This window comes from Schistocerca piceifrons, chromosome 3 (assembly GCF_021461385.2).
Source record: "Schistocerca piceifrons isolate TAMUIC-IGC-003096 chromosome 3, iqSchPice1.1, whole genome shotgun sequence".
Taxonomy (NCBI): domain Eukaryota; kingdom Metazoa; phylum Arthropoda; class Insecta; order Orthoptera; family Acrididae; genus Schistocerca; species Schistocerca piceifrons.
In genome coordinates, this window is record NC_060140.1 from 40,305,494 (window position 1) to 40,323,573 (window position 18,080).

The following is an 18,080-nucleotide window of genomic DNA, read 5'->3' on the forward strand; positions in this document are numbered from 1 at the left end:
TCGTAAATTCTCGCACATAGTTCATCTTACATAAAAGAAAATTTACTTTGAAACTAACGCTTTTCAAATAACCATTCGCAATATTTTCCCGCGACCTGTTAGAAATAGGTTAGTCTCAGTAGCCAGCGCCAGATAACAGGCGCCAGATAACAGGCGTCACCGCGCTTGCGCAGCTACTAGGATTCTGGAAGCTCGTATGTTCGTAGGTGTAAGACATTAAAAGATCTTACATTGTCATAAAAGAAAGAAATCAGAGGATACGCAAAGAGCATCGGAATTTCGTGAACCACACTAAAACGCGGAATTCGCCTTGAAGTGCACATTCGTATGTCCAGATTCGAATGTAAATTTTCTTGGCGTACCAGTAATGTATTATTTCATCTTTGGTTCTTCATTATAACATAATTTCATACGTGCTAGAAGGTGAAAACATGCACTTTTGAAATGCAGCAAACAGTTGAAACCAGCCAGTAGTGTGGAATTAAACAGTTCGTTTCAAATAAATTGACTGCCTCAGCGGAAAAGATTAATAAAAGCCAAATCTCCTTAAAAAAACGACAAGAATAACTTGATTGTTCTGTAAGGCTATTGATGCTTGACTGTCTGAAAGGTGGAAATAAAATAAAATCTGAAACTAATAACATATTTTAGCCTTCCGTACTCATGTCAATGTATTTTAATTTAATTCGCTTGATAGCTCCCAACCACGGAAATCCTACCCCTGTGGGTCCGGGGGTTAGAATAGGCCCGAGGTGTTCCTGCCTGTCGTACGAGGCGACTAAAAGGAGTCCAGTTAGCGCCTCCGTCCGGAGACGGACGGTTCCACGACCTATAATTGTGGTCTTTTTGGATTTTCACTTCTCGTTTCTCCCTTCCTTTTGTTGGTTCCTTTCTTTGCTCTTCTCCACCTCACTGTCTTCCTTACTCTTTCCCTTGCCTTCTCCTTGCCTTCTTCTCCTTGCCTCCTTCTCCTTGCCTCCTTCTCCTTGCCTCCTTCTCCTTGCCTCCTTCTCCTTGCCTCCTTCTCCTTGCCTCCTTCTCCTTGCCTCCTTCTCCTTGCCTCCTTCTCCTTGCCTCCTTCTCCTTGCCTCCTTCTCCTTGCCTCCTTCTCCTTGCCTCCTTCTCCTTGCCTCCTTCTCCTTGCCTCCTTCTCCTTGCCTCCTTCTCCTTGCCTCCTTCTCCTTGCCTCCTTCTCCTTGCCTCCTTCTCCTTGCCTCCTTCTCCTTGCCTCCTTCTCCTTGCCTCCTTCTCCTTGCCTCCTTCTCCTTGCCTCCTTCTCCTTGCCTCCTTCTCCTTGCCTCCTTCTCCTTGCCTCCTTCTCCTTGCCTCCTTCTCCTTGCCTCCTTCTCCTTGCCTCCTTCTCCTTGCCTCCTTCTCCTTGCCTCCTTCTCCTTGCCTCCTTCTCCTTGCCTCCTTCTCCTTGCCTCCTTCTCCTTGCCTCCTTCTCCTTGCCTCCTTCTCCTTGCCTCCTTCTCCTTGCCTCCTTCTCCTTGCCTCCTTCTCCTTGCCTCCTTCTCCTTGCCTCCTTCTCCTTGCCTCCTTCTCCTTGCCTCCTTCTCCTTGCCTCCTTCTCCTTGCCTCCTTCTCCTTGCCTCCTTCTCCTTGCCTCCTTCTCCTTGCCTCCTTCTCCTTGCCTCCTTCTCCTTGCCTCCTTCTCCTTGCCTCCTTCTCCTTGCCTCCTTCTCCTTGCCTCCTTCTCCTTGCCTCCTTCTCCTTGCCTCCTTCTCCTTGCCTCCTTCTCCTTGCCTCCTTCTCCTTGCCTCCTTCTCCTTGCCTCCTTCTCCTTGCCTCCTTCTCCTTGCCTCCTCCTCCTTGCCTCCTCCTCCTTGCCTCCTCCTCCTTGCCTCCTCCTCCTTGCCTCCTCCTCCTTGCCTCCTCCTCCTTGCCTCCTCCTCCTTGCCTCCTCCTCCTTGCCTCCTCCTCCTTGCCTCCTCCTCCTTGCCTCCTCCTCCTTGCCTCCTCCTCCTTGCCTCCTCCTCCTTGCCTCCTCCTCCTTGCCTCCTCCTCCTTGCCTCCTCCTCCTTGCCTCCTCCTCCTTGCCTCCTCCTCCTTGCCTCCTCCTCCTTGCCTCCTCCTCCTTGCCTCCTCCTCCTTGCCTCCTCCTCCTTGCCTCCTCCTCCTTGCCTCCTCCTCCTTGCCTCCTCCTCCTTGCCTCCTCCTCCTTGCCTCCTCCTCCTTGCCTCCTCCTCCTTGCCTCCTCCTCCTTGCCTCCTCCTCCTTGCCTCCTCCTCCTTGCCTCCTTCCCCTCGCCTCCTTCCCCTCGCCTCCTTATCCATGCCTCCTCTGGTCTGCGCCTCGGCGTTTGAGACAGTCGGTCCTCTTTCTCCCTCTCTTTCTTTTTCCTCTTCTTCCTTCCTCCCTGTGCGTGCCTGAAGGCCGACCCACGCGTTCGCACGCGTAGCCAGTGACGGGGTAACGCGTAATTCCCCGCCCTGGGTAGACATGTAAGGCACGCGCGTACCCCCTGGTAAAGGCCAGGCCCGGGGAGGGGTGATTGCCTGAGCTGATACCTTCTGACCATGCCGATTGGTCCCTCCGTCTGTTTCTCGGGAGGTGTGACCTGAGGTGTAAACATTCACCTAAGGCGGGAGTGCCCTCTGAGAGGGTCCCCACAAGGAAGGAGCGCGCCATCGGAGATGCTGGCAATCATGGGGGATTCCTCTGCAATGGATTCTACTCCATCGCTTTCGACTTCTGCCCAAAAACGGAAACGTGACCAGCCACCAGTGACAATAGTACTACCGCCTGCCCCACAGTTCCTCGTCATTTCTCGATCTGAGGACGGAAAGGATTTTTCTTCTATCAACCCTTTCGTTATCCAGAAGGGCGTAGATGCCATAGCCGGATCTGTCAAATCTTGTACCAGGTTGCGTAACGGTACCTTATTACTAGAAACTGAGAGTGCCTTTCAGGCACGAAAACTGCTTCGGGCCACACTCCTGTACACGTTCCCTGTCCGGGTGGAGGCCCACCGAACTTTGAATTCGTCTCGTGGTGTAGTCTATACTAGCTCCCTCGACGGATTGACTGACGAGGAGATTCAATCTTTCCTCGCTGAGCAGGGCGTGACGGCTGTCCATAGGGTCATGAACAAGGTCAACAATGACCTTGTACCGACCCGAACACTTTTCTTGAACTTCGATAGTGTTAAGCTGCCATCGCGCATCAAGGCGGGCTACGAGGTTACTTCTGTTTGCCCCTATGTCCCGACACCTACGCGCTGCTACCAGTGTCAGCGTTTCAATCACACTCGACAGTCTTGTTCCAATGCGGCTAAATGTGTCACTTGTGGCAGGGATGCCCATGAGGGTGACTGTCCACCTCCGTCTCCTCGTTCTGTGAACTGTCATGGTGACCATGCCGCATCCTCCCGCGACTGTCCTGTCTATAAGGAAGAACGCTGTATCCAAGAAATTCGGGTCAAATAGAAAGTGTCCACCTTGGCTGCTCGCAAGCTATTGGCTAGTAGGAAGCCCACGCTGCTCCCAGCAGGGAAATACAGTACTGTCCTCGCCTCTCCTCGGACTACCAGGGAGGTAACAACCCAGATATGCGATCTGACCTTCAGCACCGCGGTCGTCCGTTCGGCCGGTGCTAAGATCGCGCGGTCGACGTCTCCTCTTCCTCCCATCACCCCACAGACACCAGCCCCTTCATCAGCTTCTGCTAAGACGAAGACCCCAAAGTCAGATGCACGGGCCTTCAAGAAGGAACCATCCCGGGCAGACTTCCTACGTACCTCGACCTCCCAGCCTTCGACCGGTACTTCCACCAAACGTCCTTCCAAAAAGGCTCATAGGAAGCACAGTTCTCCTTCTCCGCCACGGCGCATTTCTTCTCCTGCGCCACTCAGCGGTTGCCGCCCCAGGCCGTCATCTGTTTCGCCTGGCCGCACCGCTGGTAGCCCTACATCTGGCCGTTCACCGGCGGAGGAAGCTTCCCCTCCCGGCCATCCTCCCGAGATGGCCGATGAACCTATAGACCCAATGGACGATGACTGTCCGCCTATTGATAGCGGCGGCAGTGCTCGCTCGAAGCCAGGCCCTCAGCGGCCTTCGAGGTGACCCCTTCTTTCATCTTCCTTTTCTTACAATGGCACTTATTCACTGGAATATTCGCAGCATTCGCTCCAACCGAGAGGACTTGAAGTTGCTGCTCCGCTTGCACCATCCGCTCGTCGTAGCCCTCCAGGAAACGAAGCTACGCCCATGCGATCAAATTGCCTTGGCACACTACACCTCTGTGCGTTTTGACCTACCCCCTGCGGTAGGTATCCCAGCTCATGGAGGGGTTATGTTGCTGGTCCAGGATATTTACTACGATCCCATCACGTTGCACACCGGCCTGCAGGCAGTTGCCATCCGCATTATTCTCCCCACTTTTACGTTTTCCTTTTGTACCGTCTACACTCCATCGTCATCTGCCGTTACCAGGGCAGACATGATGCAACTTACTGCTCAGCTACCTGCACCATTTTTGTTAACTGGAGACTTCAATGCCCACCATCCCCTTTGGGGCTCTCCAGCATCCTGCCCGAGGGGCTCCTTGTTAGCAGACCTTTTCAACCAGCTCAATCTTGTCTGCCTCAATACTGGCGCCCCTACTTTTCTTTCAGACACATCTCACACATATTCCCATTTAGACCTCTCTATATGTACTCCCCAACTTGCACGCCGGTTTGAGTGGTATGCACTTTCTGATACATAGTCGAGCGACCACTTCCCGTGTGTTATCCATCTCCTGCAGCATACCCCCTCTCCGTGCTCCTCTAGTTGGACCATCTCCAAGGCAGACTGGGGGCTCTTCTCTTCCAGGGCGACCTTTCAGGATCAAACCTTCACAAGCTGCGATCGTCAGGTCGCACACCTCACGGAAGTCATTCTCGCTGCTGCTGAATATTCCATCCCTCGCCCTACTTCTTCTCCACGTCGCGTACCAGTCCCCTGGTGGACCGCAGCATGTAGAGACGCTTTACGTGCTCGTCGACGTGCTTTACGCACATTTAAACGCCACCCTACAGTGGCGAATTGTATCAATTATAAACGATTACGTGCTCAGTGTAGTCGTATTATCAAAGAAAGCAAGAAAGCCAGCTGGGCTGCTTTCACAAGCACCTTCAACAGGTTTACTCCTTCTTCTGTTGTCTGGGGTAGCCTGCGCCGGCTATCTGGCACTAAGGTCCACTCACCAGTTTCTGGCTTGAAGGTCGCAAATGACGTCCTTGCGGCCCCTCAGGCTGTCTCCAATGCCTTCGGCCGCTTTTTCGCAGAGGTTTCGAGCTCCGCTCATTACCACCCTGCCTTCCTCCCCCGCAAACAGGCAGAGGAGACTAGGCCACCTAACTTCCGCTCCTCGAATTGTGCAAGTTATAATGCCCCATTCACCATGCAGGAACTCGAAAACGCACTTGGCCGATCACGGTCCTCCGCTCCAAGGCCTGATTCTATTCATATTCAGATGCTGAAGAACCTTTCTCCTGCGGGTAAAAGTTTTCATCTTCGTACATACAATCGCATCTGGATTGAGGGACATGTTCCCGCATGCTGGCGCGAGTCTATTGTTGTCCCGATTCCTAAGCCAGGGAAGGACAAGCACTTGCCTTCCAGTTATCGACCTATCTCGCTTACCAGCTGTGTCTGTAAAGTGATGGAGCGAATGGTTAACTCTCGATTGGTTTGGCTGCTCGAGTTTCGACACCTACTTACCAATGTACAATGTGGATTTCGTAGGCGCCGCTCTGCTGTTGACCATCTGGTTACCTTGTCGACCTTCATTATGAATAACTTCTTGCGGAAGCGCCCGACCGCGGCTGTGTTCTTTGATTTGGAGAAGGCTTACGACACCTGTTGGAGGGCGGGCATTCTCCGCACCATGCATACATGGGGCCTTCGCGGACGCCTCCCTCTATTTATTCATTCCTTTTTTAATGGATCGACAGTTCAGGGTACGTGTGGGTCCTGTCCTGTCTGACACATTTCGCCAGGAGAATGTGGTGCCACAGGGCTCAGTTTTGAGCGTCGCTCTCTTCGCCATCGCGATCAATCCAATAATGGATTGCCTCCCAGCAGATGTATCAGGCTCCCTTTTCGTGGACGATTTTACCATCTATTGCAGCGCGCAGTGTCCATGTGTCCTGGAGCGCTGTCTTCAGCGTTCTCTTGACCGCCTTTACTCCTGGAGTGTCGCCAATGGCTTCCGTTTTTCTGCCGAGAAGACGGTCTGTATTAACTTCTGGCGCTACAAAGTTTCTCCCACCGTCCTTACGACTCGGTCCCGTTGCTCTCCCAATCGTGGAGACAACAAAATTTTTAGGCCTTACATTTGACAGGAAACTTAGCTGGTCTCCACATGTGTCATATTTGGCCGCCCGTTGTATCCGTTCTTTAAATGTCCTCCGTGTTCTCAGTGGTATGTCGTGGGGAGCGGATCGAATCGTCCTACTTCATCTATATCGGTCGATCGTCCGCTCCAAGCTGGATTATGGGAGCTTCGTATACTCCTCTGCACGGCCATCCATCTTACGCCGCCTCAACTCCATACAACATCGGGGCTTACGACTTGCGATCGGAGCATTTTATACTAGTCGCGTAGAGAGTCTTCATGCTGACGCTGGCGAATTGCCACTCACCTACCGGAGCGATATACTGCTTTGTCGGTATGCCTGTCGGCTACTGTCAATGCCCGACCATCCGTCTTATCGTTCCTTTTTTGACGACTCTCTTGACCGTCAATACGGGTTGTATGTCTCTGCCCTCCTACCCCCTGGAGTTCGCTTTCGTCGCCTCCTTCAACACCTTAATTTTTCACTCCCTGCAATCTTTCGAGTGGGCGAGAGCCACACGCCACCTTGGCTCCAGGCTCAGGTCCGCATTCACCTTGACCTCAGCTCGCTCCCAATAGAGGTTACCCCCGGTTCGGTCTAACACTCCCGTTTTTTGGAACTTCGTTCGAAGTTCATCGACATGACTTTCATTTATACAGATGGCTCTAAGACCAATGATGGGGTCGGGTGTTCCTTTATTGTCGGTGCACAAAGTTTCGAATACCGGCTCCATGGCCATTGTTAGGTCTTCACAGCTGAGCTCTTTGCCCTCTACCAGGCAGTTCTTTACATCTGACGCCACCGACATTCTGCTTATGTCATCTGCTCCGATTCCCTGAGCCCCATCCAGAGCCTCAGTGATCCGTACCCGCTTCACCCTTTCGTACACCGGATCCAACGATCTCTTCAGCAGCTGGTGGACGTCGGTTCTCCGGTTAGCTTTATGTGGGTTCCTGGCCATGTCGGTATCCCTGGGAACGAAGCTGCAGATGCCGTGGCCAAGGCTGCGGTCCTCCAGCCTCAGACAGCTTCTTGTTGTGTCCCTTCGTCCGATTTTAGCAGGGTCATTTGTCAGCGCATTTTATCGCTGTGGCATGCCGATTGGGCTGCACTTACAGACAACAAGCTTCGGGCCTTAAAACCTCTTCCCGTGGCTTGGACGTCCTCCTCACGCCCTTCTCGGCGGGAGGAGGTAGTTTTGGCCTGGTTAAGAATTGGACACTGCCGGTTCAGCCATCGCCATCTGCTGACGGCTGCGCCGGCGCCGTTCTGCCCGTGTGGGCACTTGCTGACGGTTAGACACATTTTAATGTCCTGTCCAGATTTTAATACACTGCGCCTAGATCTTAATCTGCCAAGTACTTTCGATGCCATTTTAGCAGATGACACACGAGCAGCTGCTCGTGTTCTTCGTTTTATCAATTTGACAAACCTCACTAAGGACATTTGATGATGCTGTTTTTTAATCCTATGCCTGTCAATCTGTCTTTTATCATGTTTTCCATTTTAGTTGCTGTTTTAAACTTGTGCCTCGCGGTGCATTCCTAACATAGTCTGGGCGCTAATGACCATTGAAGTTGTGCGCCCTAAAACCACAAAAAAAAAACAAAAAAAGAGCCGTCTACCCCATCTAACATTATCTGCAGTAACTGGTACTTGGGTTTAAGCAGTGTTTCAGAGTAGACGAAAAGGTGCTTGAAGCGGACTCAGTCTGTGTGTGTTAACAGAGCCATCAAGACATTTGTCTAACCACAGTTGGAAGGACCTACAATTATAGCTCGTATGCTGTTGTGAAGGAGTGCTCCATTCTTCTTCTTCTTCTTCTACTACTACTACTACTACTACTACTACTACTTGGTCTTCTGGTCTTGATCATCACAGGACCAGTCACCAACAACAAAGTCTATGCAGCAAGTGTGCATCACCCAGCCTGCCATGATACCTATTGTGCTATGTACTGGCGTGCAATAGGCTTTTATATGATAGTGTGTGTGTGTGTGTGTGTGTGTGTGTGTGTGTGTGTGTGTGTGTGTGTAGCCACTATAGTGCAATCACCTTACCAACTGAACTAAAACGGCTACACGACAGAATGAATTCCACACGGTGTATTTAAAGGGAAGTGTGTCACATACATTAACGTACATAAAGGTGTACTAACGTGCATTAACAATTGTGACATTTTTGTCTAGAGAAATGAAAAAGACAAAGAGAAATTTAATATTATAAATATATTTATTTACTCGAGACATAAAATTATGATCAGCATGGAAAACAATAAGTTCATTCTTTTTCAAATGGTGCAACAGAAGTACAGTATTTCGAAAAGAGTTGTTTCTTATATCCCTCAAATTCAGCAAATGTATCTCATAATGTTATAGACCCATTGAAATAGTTGGGTATGCCATCAGTAAATTTGAGTTCAACATTCACAACACTTATTTGAGGAATAGCACAAGACTTCGGCGCTGCCTTATACAGGTGCTAAGACAATGGTCTATATCTTCTATGTGAATGCTACATGTCTGAAGCCAGTTAATGATGTTACTGTATACACCTTGAACACATGGGGGCCATCTATTTAGTACTAGTTACTGCCATGTCTAGATTGAATAAGTTATCAACAGTCGAGTGCTGCATGAAAATACTATGACCCCCAGCACATTTGATATCCTCTCTACTTCGACGATCATCAGTTATTTTGCTCCCCAAATAGCAAAACTCCTTTACTACTTTAAATGTCTCATTTCCTAATCTAATTCCCTCAGCATCACCTGACTTAATTCGACTACATTCCGTTATCCTCGTTTTGCTTTTGTTGATGTTCATCTTGTACCCTCCTTTCATGACACTGTCCATTCCGTTCAACTGACCTTCCAAGTCCTTTGCTGTCTCTGACAGAATTACAATGTCATCGGCAAACCTCAAAGTTTTTTTTCTTCTCCATGGATTTTAATACCTACTCCGAAATTTTCTTTTGTTTCCTTCACAGCTTGCTCAATATACAGATTGAATAACATCGGGGATAGGCTACAACCCTGTCTTACTCCCTTCCCAACCACTGCTTCCCTTTCATGCCCCTCGATTCTTATAACTGCCATCTGCATTATCATACTCTTCTATAAATGATGTAGTGAAATGTGGCTAGTCCTCCCTCAAATGTCTACATCCTTCACATTCATCTCGATGATCGAACATGTGACGATGCTTTGACGATGACAACACAGCAAAGACTGAATGTGCACCGCCAATCAGGTCATCTGAGTGGTGAAACAAAATAAGTAGCCGTCCTTGATGACAGTAGTTGAGTGGACGTGACGCAGTTGGCCTTCTTTCCAACAAAATTCAAACTTCCCGCCAAAATCCGACATCTTGAATGACGCCCTCTGCTGGTGGCTATGTGACTTAGCCAGTTGGACCTCGTGGCGAACACACCTGCATGATATTGTTGAAGTAATAATAAAGACAAGTCAAGTTTTACTGCCATTATTGTGCTGGAATTTGAGCTTGCCGCCATTTTCTACGGGGTTGTGGTTTAGGTTAGTGGACATACCCCAAGTGGTCTATTTTCCCGCCATTTTCGTGGTGTGATGCATTATCCTGCTGGAATTTGATTTTCCAACCAATTTTTTTCTGGAGGGTTAGGTTAGTGGAGGTAGCGCAATTGAGCTATCTTCCAGCCAAAATTCAAACTTCTCACCAAATTCCGCCAACTTGGATGACGTCAGGCGCTGTTGCTAAGTCTAGAGCCGCCATCTTGGATGACGTCATCGCCGTCACTTTGAACAAATTTGCAACAATGGAATGTCGGATAGAACATACCTTGTCCCCCTACTGTTGGTATCCATGTAAATGAGGCAGCCGACATAGCAGGCAATGCTACAGTCTCCCTTCCTCGGCCCACTGTTCGCGTGGTGCCCTTCACCGATCTGCATTGTCTTATTTCGTCGTGTTGCTCTTTTATGGCACGCTCATTGGTCTACACTTCCCGCTAATAAATTGCGGGATGTGAAACCTCTTCTCAGTGCTCAGACATCTTCCTCCCGAACTTGTCATCTGGAGGATGTAATTTTAACTAGACGCTGGATAGGGCACTGACTTTTTCGCCATTGACATCTTTTAAGTGGCGATGCTCCCCCACTTTATCCCCACTGCTCTCAACTGTGGATAGTGAGACATCTTTTTCTTGAGTGCCCCTATTTTACTCCACTACGAGCCCATCTACAGCTGTCGCCTGATATGCCTTCCATTTCAGATGATGACACGCGCTCAGCTGATCGTGCCTTCGAGTTTATCAGTGTCAATGAGATCACGTCTGTTATTTGAAGCTCTTTTTGGGAAAAACAACCCCCTCTCCTACAGTGGTTTCCTAAGTTTCCCTTTGGTTTTTTAGTTTCCCCTCTTGTTGAGTTTAGCTTTCATTGCTGCAGATTTCCCATTTGGTTTTTGTACCCTTCCCTAAGTCGCAGAATGGGCGCTAATGACCGTAGCAATTTTGCGCCCTAAAACTGTAACAAGATAAACTGTGAAATGAAAAAAACTACTTCCTTAAGACATCGATTCCCTGTGATACATGCACAATATAGTTTCGCAGAGGTGTATGGCATCCTCTGTTCATATCCGATCACGGTTTAGAAATTATACTATGCCTGCATCAGTCCCATACAAAATGATCTTTAGTAACGGAGAATACCTCTCACAAGGAAACTGACCAACGCATAGCAACGATGTTCGACATGTGAAATTACAAGACATGCCGTCACTAAATCTGTAAACAGAACATCTGTCAAGCAGATGTATCCATGGGAATTCAGTATCTCACAAACTGTCACTAACATAGAATCAATGTAATTATGAAACTGAAGACTCGATTTTATGCCAAAGATGCGGCAGGTTGATGGAGTACCTTGCAAATATCTTCGTTCATCTAGAGGAAAGTGCCGAAACAAGATGGGCGTGTTTCGTCGTCGTCGTCGTCATAACCACACACATGAGATGTAACTCCTCTGATGGCAGATCTGCTGTTGAAGATCGCGAGTAGATACTTCTCTAAGCCTCAGACATAACATACAGTTGAATACGAGTCGAACACAGGTTATGCCACACAACTGATGCACTCCAACAGAAGGGAAAATTTTATAAAATGATCTGACGCAACATCTTCCTCTCTCTAGAATGCATCTACCATTCAATCATCTACCATTAGAGCATACTTCGTTACAAACTCATCTCAACCGGTCATTCCATCCACTTTCTGTCATCCTGCACAGATGCAAGTAAGTTTAGGCGCAGATAGAAAACTACCAACACAAACAAATCTTCACAAGCATCCCATACTTAGGCATAGTATCACAAAAAGTAGCTAACTTATTAAAAAAAATATTAAAATATTTTTCTCCATAAACGGCAAACTTGGATACCACTTACCTCACGCAGGGAACACAAACAAGCCAATAACATAACACAGTGGAATATATAAATTACAATGTAACAGTTGCCCTGCATTTTACATAGGAAAAACTGGAAGAACCTTCCACACACGGTATAAAGAACACACCGACACCTTTCGACTACACCATTTTGAAAAATCTACAATAACTAACAACATGTATATTAATAAACAGACTTGACGACATCCACAACAGCCTAACTGTACTTCACACAGAACCCAACAGTAAAAAATTTAATCTACTAGAACAGTTAGAAATAATGCTACACAAAGAAAAATGTTCCGAAAACTTGTTGAATGAACAGAGTTTAACAGTCACAATTTTTTTTACACCTTCAAAAGTATTTTTCCTGAGAAATCAAATCCATAATAGTACGAACAGCTGACAACCTACAACATGGTGCCAAATAATTATTTTAATAATACCTGTGTACTAATACTATCACGTTATCTTCTGTGAAACAAGAAAATCGATTATATTTATAAGTAGAACATCTGTATGAACGAGAATCTGTGGCAGGTTTACGTTCTGCTACTACAATGTGCGAGAAAGTGTGTGACTATGTATATATCTCAGTATGTACTGCAAAATTAAAGACGTATATTGTGTATACCAACTGCACAACAGAAGCAGACATCATACAATGTTAAACTGTAAGTTATTTTCATATTATTAACGCTGTTAAACTTACATCTAGAATATACCATGTTGTAACAGAAAAATGTAATATCAACAGGCAAACAACTAAAAAACCTTATGTAAATCACTAAAAAGCACCTGAAGATAGCCTCCAGTGCTCGAAATGCATAGTGCAGTAAATAAACGCAACTTGTGACTGAAGGCGGTTTGTTCTTCATTTTATTAAAGAATTCTTCCAATATGAGATGGCACCCTTGTCATCGATGGATTTCTTCTCCAGTGCGTTGTATGGAAGAATGGTGAAACACTTAAGTTAATGCTAACCAAATACGTTGAATACTTAAGAAGACACTACAGCGGAAGTGCGACAAGTGTGGTGGTCGATGGCTACCCAGAAGACTTGCCCACCAAGAGAATCAAATATGCTAAGCACCTCTGCCGAAGCAAAAGACACACTACTGCTGAGGTCATATTTGCCGAGCTAATGATGGTGACTATGACTCAGGAGCAGTTCCTTTCCAGAAATAAAGTACATCTCATCAGCTTGCTTATTTCGAGGCTCAAAGATGAAGGCTTCTCAGTAAGGCAAGCTACTGAAGATGCAGACCACCTAATTGTTGCCACAGTGCTTGAGGTTTCACAGGAGCATGAGAAGGTTGTGGTTGTTGGTGAGGATATGGACCTTCTCATCATGCTCAATGCCCTAGCCACACCATCAGCAAATATATATTTCTTGAAACCTGGAAGAGGAAAGACCTCATCAAAAGTATTTGATTCTAACAGTTTCAAACTGGCAAAGATCAGGTCACTCATATTTCTTTACCCCATAAGTGGATGTGACACAACTTCAGCACCCTTCGGTCAGGGCAAGAAGAAGGTGGTCAATCTACTGGTCAAAAATGTCTTCTGGAAGATATCAAACCTTTCTTAGAGCATGACACTCAAGCTGAAGCTATTGTCGAAGCTGACCTCTGATTTACGGAGGTATGGCAGGAGAGACTTCAGACAACTTGCGATTCGACCTGTTTTCCAAAGCGATTATGAAATTCAGATTCACCCTAGCATCCCTACCACCAACGTCGGAAGCAGATCGCCAGCATTACTTGTGGACCTACTTACAAGTACAAATGTGGATAGGACACCAGATGGATCCGCTCCTCTGGGGATGGCAGGCTTCAGAGTTTGTCTTGGCCTCATTCCTACCTCCAAAGAACCAGCTCCAAAGAACCAGCTCCACATTCTCTTCTCTCAACAAGACAGTCAAACGTTGACGTATGTGAAATTTGTGTACATACCTACTTTTACCTTCTCATCTCATACATTCACGTAAAATTCTGTAATTACGAAATATAATAATCACTACTTAATTTCAAGGAGTGTCTCTCTCTTCCTGTGTCCTTCATATCAGTTGAATGGGTATCACTATATTATATTGAGGGTTATGAACGGATACCACGTACCTGACAAGACAAATTTCACAGGGGAGCTAAAAAAATAACCTTTAATAAAAATTTTGATTGTTTTGATTTTTTATTTAGAGATAATCACTTATTACTCACAGGTTGTGCATTGTATTTTTTGCATCATTTTGTTCTAACATGTATTTTTTCCACTTGCAAGTTTTTTTGAGTCAGAACTTTCTCTGACATCTGTCAGATACGAGGTCTCAGTTCTTAACCCTCGACATATGAAAAACTTTAATATTTTTCAAATTTTACAAAATTTTAGTATTTTATTCTATTACTATATTACATAAGTACAAGAAAATTGGTTGCTATAGTTCTGTGTTTAAAAGACTGTACATAAGAATTACTGGAGAACTACATTTGAAATTGATGAGAAACGGTCCAAATTTAATGAGGAGCAGTACACAAATGGGTGGTTCAATAAATTCACTTTTGGTTTCATCGAATGCCAAATTTCTCTCTCCATATCTTTTTTCTGAACGACACTATTGATAGGTGGGTTAGTTTCTACGATAATACCAAAAAACAGATGTTAAAACGAAAAATTTTTATGAATATGTGAAATTGGTCCAATTTTGAAGAACACTAGTATGGAAACGGGTGGTCCAAGAAATATACGGATGGTCTCGTTCAATGCAGAATTTCATGCCCTACAATTTTTAATTGCACTATGTTTTCGATTTGTGAGTCATTTACGATATATAATCACGAAACCGAAAAATACCACTTTCTCGGGTACATTTTTGCCCCCCCCCCCCCCCCCCCCCCACCCCGCACTTTTCCACAACTCGGCTGTGGGGGAAAACCTAGGATAGTCATACTGGGACACAAACGAAGCCATTAAAACAATAAAATTTTTGTAGCAATTATTTCCGATTGGAATGCTAATTCTACTGGACTAATTGTAAATACTGTTTGTTACAGTGTGTGTGGCAACGGCGCAGTGCCGTATCACGCGAATGAACGCCACAATAGATAATAACATATGCACTAACCGTCGCATGCAGACGGCCGACATAGTAACCAAAATATTGGACATTGATTTACTCCAGGGTATAACTGCTCTCGGAACACAATTCATAGGTTGCAATCACATTCTAGGAAACTGTCGATGAATAACAATGACAGAAATAATGGACGCAGTATATCGGGACAAAACACGGGGCCTGCGCCTAACTGGACGCCACCCACGCAAAATCATACCGTGAGCACTTTAGAGGTGTCCCAGGAATGGTCCTCAAGCAACGCTGGTGGGTCATACTAAAACCGCCCCCATCGTACTCACTACGACCGTCAGAAAACCGCCCCCATCGTACTCACTACGACCGTCAGAAAGGGGGGCGAGTGGTAGACGGCATGAAGAGCAGTGGCAGCTGTTGGGTAAGAGCACAAGAGCACATGAACACCGTACCATTTGGCACCTTGCTGATTTATTGGTTATTTTTCTTTGAACGCTTTAAACATAATGTAGATGGGGTAACCCGAAATAAATGACACCTACCGCGCTACGCTACATTGTTCCCCTGACTCAGTGAAACTGAAACTTTGTATCACGATAACGGGCGCACATTCACGGGCCAAATACATACGGATTTGATAAGCAATGTGCACGGTTCACAGCACTCATCTACAAGTTTACATCAGTGCCACCAGGTGACAGCGCACTGCAGCAGTCGTTTGCTTGGCATAAATCCCACTAGGCAGTTGGCACACTGCACAGATACGCCAATTCACCCGCTATATGGTAACATTAGATCGGACATTGGTGTATTTTATAGATATACTGGCAAAAAACACCTACTTTGTGAGATTCTGAATGAGATACAGTACATTAAGTTCTGGATTTTATCCTACAGTAATCCATTTGAGGCACTCAGAACCATAAAGCACATCATTGACAATTGTGAGTGTAGAGCATTTATTCAATGCTTCTGAAATCTGTTGACCTTTCGGTGGGTCAGGTTTATCGGCACTGTAGGCCCACATTACATGTATATCAGAACATTCAAGAAAAGCTGTCTCACTGGTTTCTCTGATATTCACTTAAATTTGGGGGTCAAGGACAGTGTGCTTTTGGCCCTCGTGGCTCTCAGCTCCTTATTCGTGTTCTGGTCAAGTGACCTCATTGGTAGATGGCACTAGTTGAATTTAATAATTTCCGTTAAAGGCAGTGTGTGTTTGGAGTTGGCTGTTTACTGCGCAGGAATCGGCTTTCTTGTGCAGTGTCAACATCAGTTCTGTTGAACCTGTCGTAATGAGCGTACAGCATTGTGAGCCAGGAGTCCCCCATTTGGGGAAGTTCGGCAGCCGAGGGCAAGTACTTACTGCATTCGACGCCCACATTGGGCTAAATGATGGTGACACAAAACCCAGTCCCCAAATGGAGAAAAATCTTCTGCTCCAGCTGGGAATCCAACCTGGGCCCCTTGAACCTGTATTAAACGCTAACAGAAAACAGAATCACCAGGAAAAGGAAGCAGGGCCTCTTAGACGACATTCGTTGTTTGAGAAAGTGAGGAAATCAAATAAGCGTGACTAGAAGCGAACATTCAACAAAGAAGTGTATAATACGCGTAAGCTGTGTGCGTGCATCGTAATAATTCCCGATTATCGGCCTGGAAATCTATTCATTAACTAATACATGAATTGTACATACGTGAATTGTACATACGTGAATTGTACATACGTGAATTGTACATACGTGAATTGTACATACGTGAATTGTACATACGTGAATTGTACATACGTGAATTGTACATACGTGAATTGTACATACGTGAATTGTACATACGTGAATTGTACATACGTGAATTGTACATACGTGAATTGTACATACGTGAATTGTACATACGTGAATTGTACATACGTGAATTGTACATACGTGAATTGTACATACGTGAATTGTACATACGTGAATTGTACATACGTGAATTGTACATACGTGAATTGTACATACGTGAATTGTACATACGTGAATTGTACATACGTGAATTGTACATACGTGAATTGTACATACGTGAATTGTACATACGTGAATTGTACATACGTGAATTGTACATACGTGAATTGTACATGCGTGAATTGTACATTTTTCAGAAAAACTAAAAAAGGCGCGAAAACTGCCACTTACACAAATATATGAAATGGAGAGTAGTGAAAGACTAAACATTGTTTCATTCTTGCCATTAACTGCACTAAATAATATACAAAATAACAAAATTCCATATACATAAATTTTTTCAGACAAGTTGAAAATTATTATTATTATAGACAGCGGCGGAAGTTGTACAAATATCTTGATAAACGTAACTGTTTGACAGTAGATGCTATTAATTTCACACTTACGTATTTAACTGACTTTAAAAATTTGTGAACACCCAGAACATACACCTACGAGGAAACCTGATGAAAAGTTTCGTATGCTACGATATAAAGAGGATACAGATATTCGAGAAGAACTGTGAGGAGATTTTAAATCGTGCATGAAACTTAAAGAACTAGTTCAGGCAGCCGTGAATGCTGTAGTGGAGAGCATACCCACGACAGTTGTACTGGACAGAGGAGCAGATATTAACGTCCGTGACGTGAAATTTTCAAAAGTGTAACTAGTAAAACTAGTGTACGGATAATGCCATTCCAAAACTGTGTAGTCTCCGGTGCTAATGGTGCCAAGGGACAATTAGTTAGGTGACTGTGGAACGTGAGGTCCGAACAGTAGTATCATCTACATGATAATGTGTGCACATAATTTCCTTAATAGTCATAGTTGAATATTTGCATGGAAGTAAGGCGCTGCACGAATTTCAAAAAAGTTTGCATTCAAAAACAAGAGTCGCTATGATCTTAACGTTCGGTGCATACTACATTATATTATAGCGGTGTATTAAATTTAGCTAACATACTGAATTTTTGTTTAGACTTGGGACTTGGTGTCTGTCATCGATCTCGAAAAAACTGCTCTGACGTATCAATGAAGCCACAGTGTAATATCAACATCATCTCTTATATTTCCTCAACTGTTTGAGATATCGAAATGAGATTTTGGCAAATGATAAAACGCAAAGAGACTATTTTTCCTTATGCAGAACTTCATTTACCGTGTTATTCCACGAACTAGACTTTCTCGAAGAAAGCACATGCTATAGGTTTCGGAACAATATTAGACAGTACACGTTTATATTTATACCGCGGGTGTGGTTTTTCATA

The 18,080-nt window shown here is 45.5% G+C and overlaps 1 protein-coding gene across 1 annotated transcript in view; it reads right to left on the bottom strand.

Annotated features, from left to right (window-relative positions):
* Window positions 1–921: 921 nt before the first annotated feature.
* The window catches only part of LOC124788375 (ribosome-binding protein 1-like), a 48,606-nt gene continuing 31,447 nt past the window's right edge, over window positions 922–18,080 (bottom strand). The window contains exon 2 of the mRNA XM_047255640.1: window positions 922–2,197. Within this exon, the coding sequence (XP_047111596.1) occupies window positions 922–2,197 (1,276 nt within the window). The remainder of the gene's footprint in view (window positions 2,198–18,080) is intronic.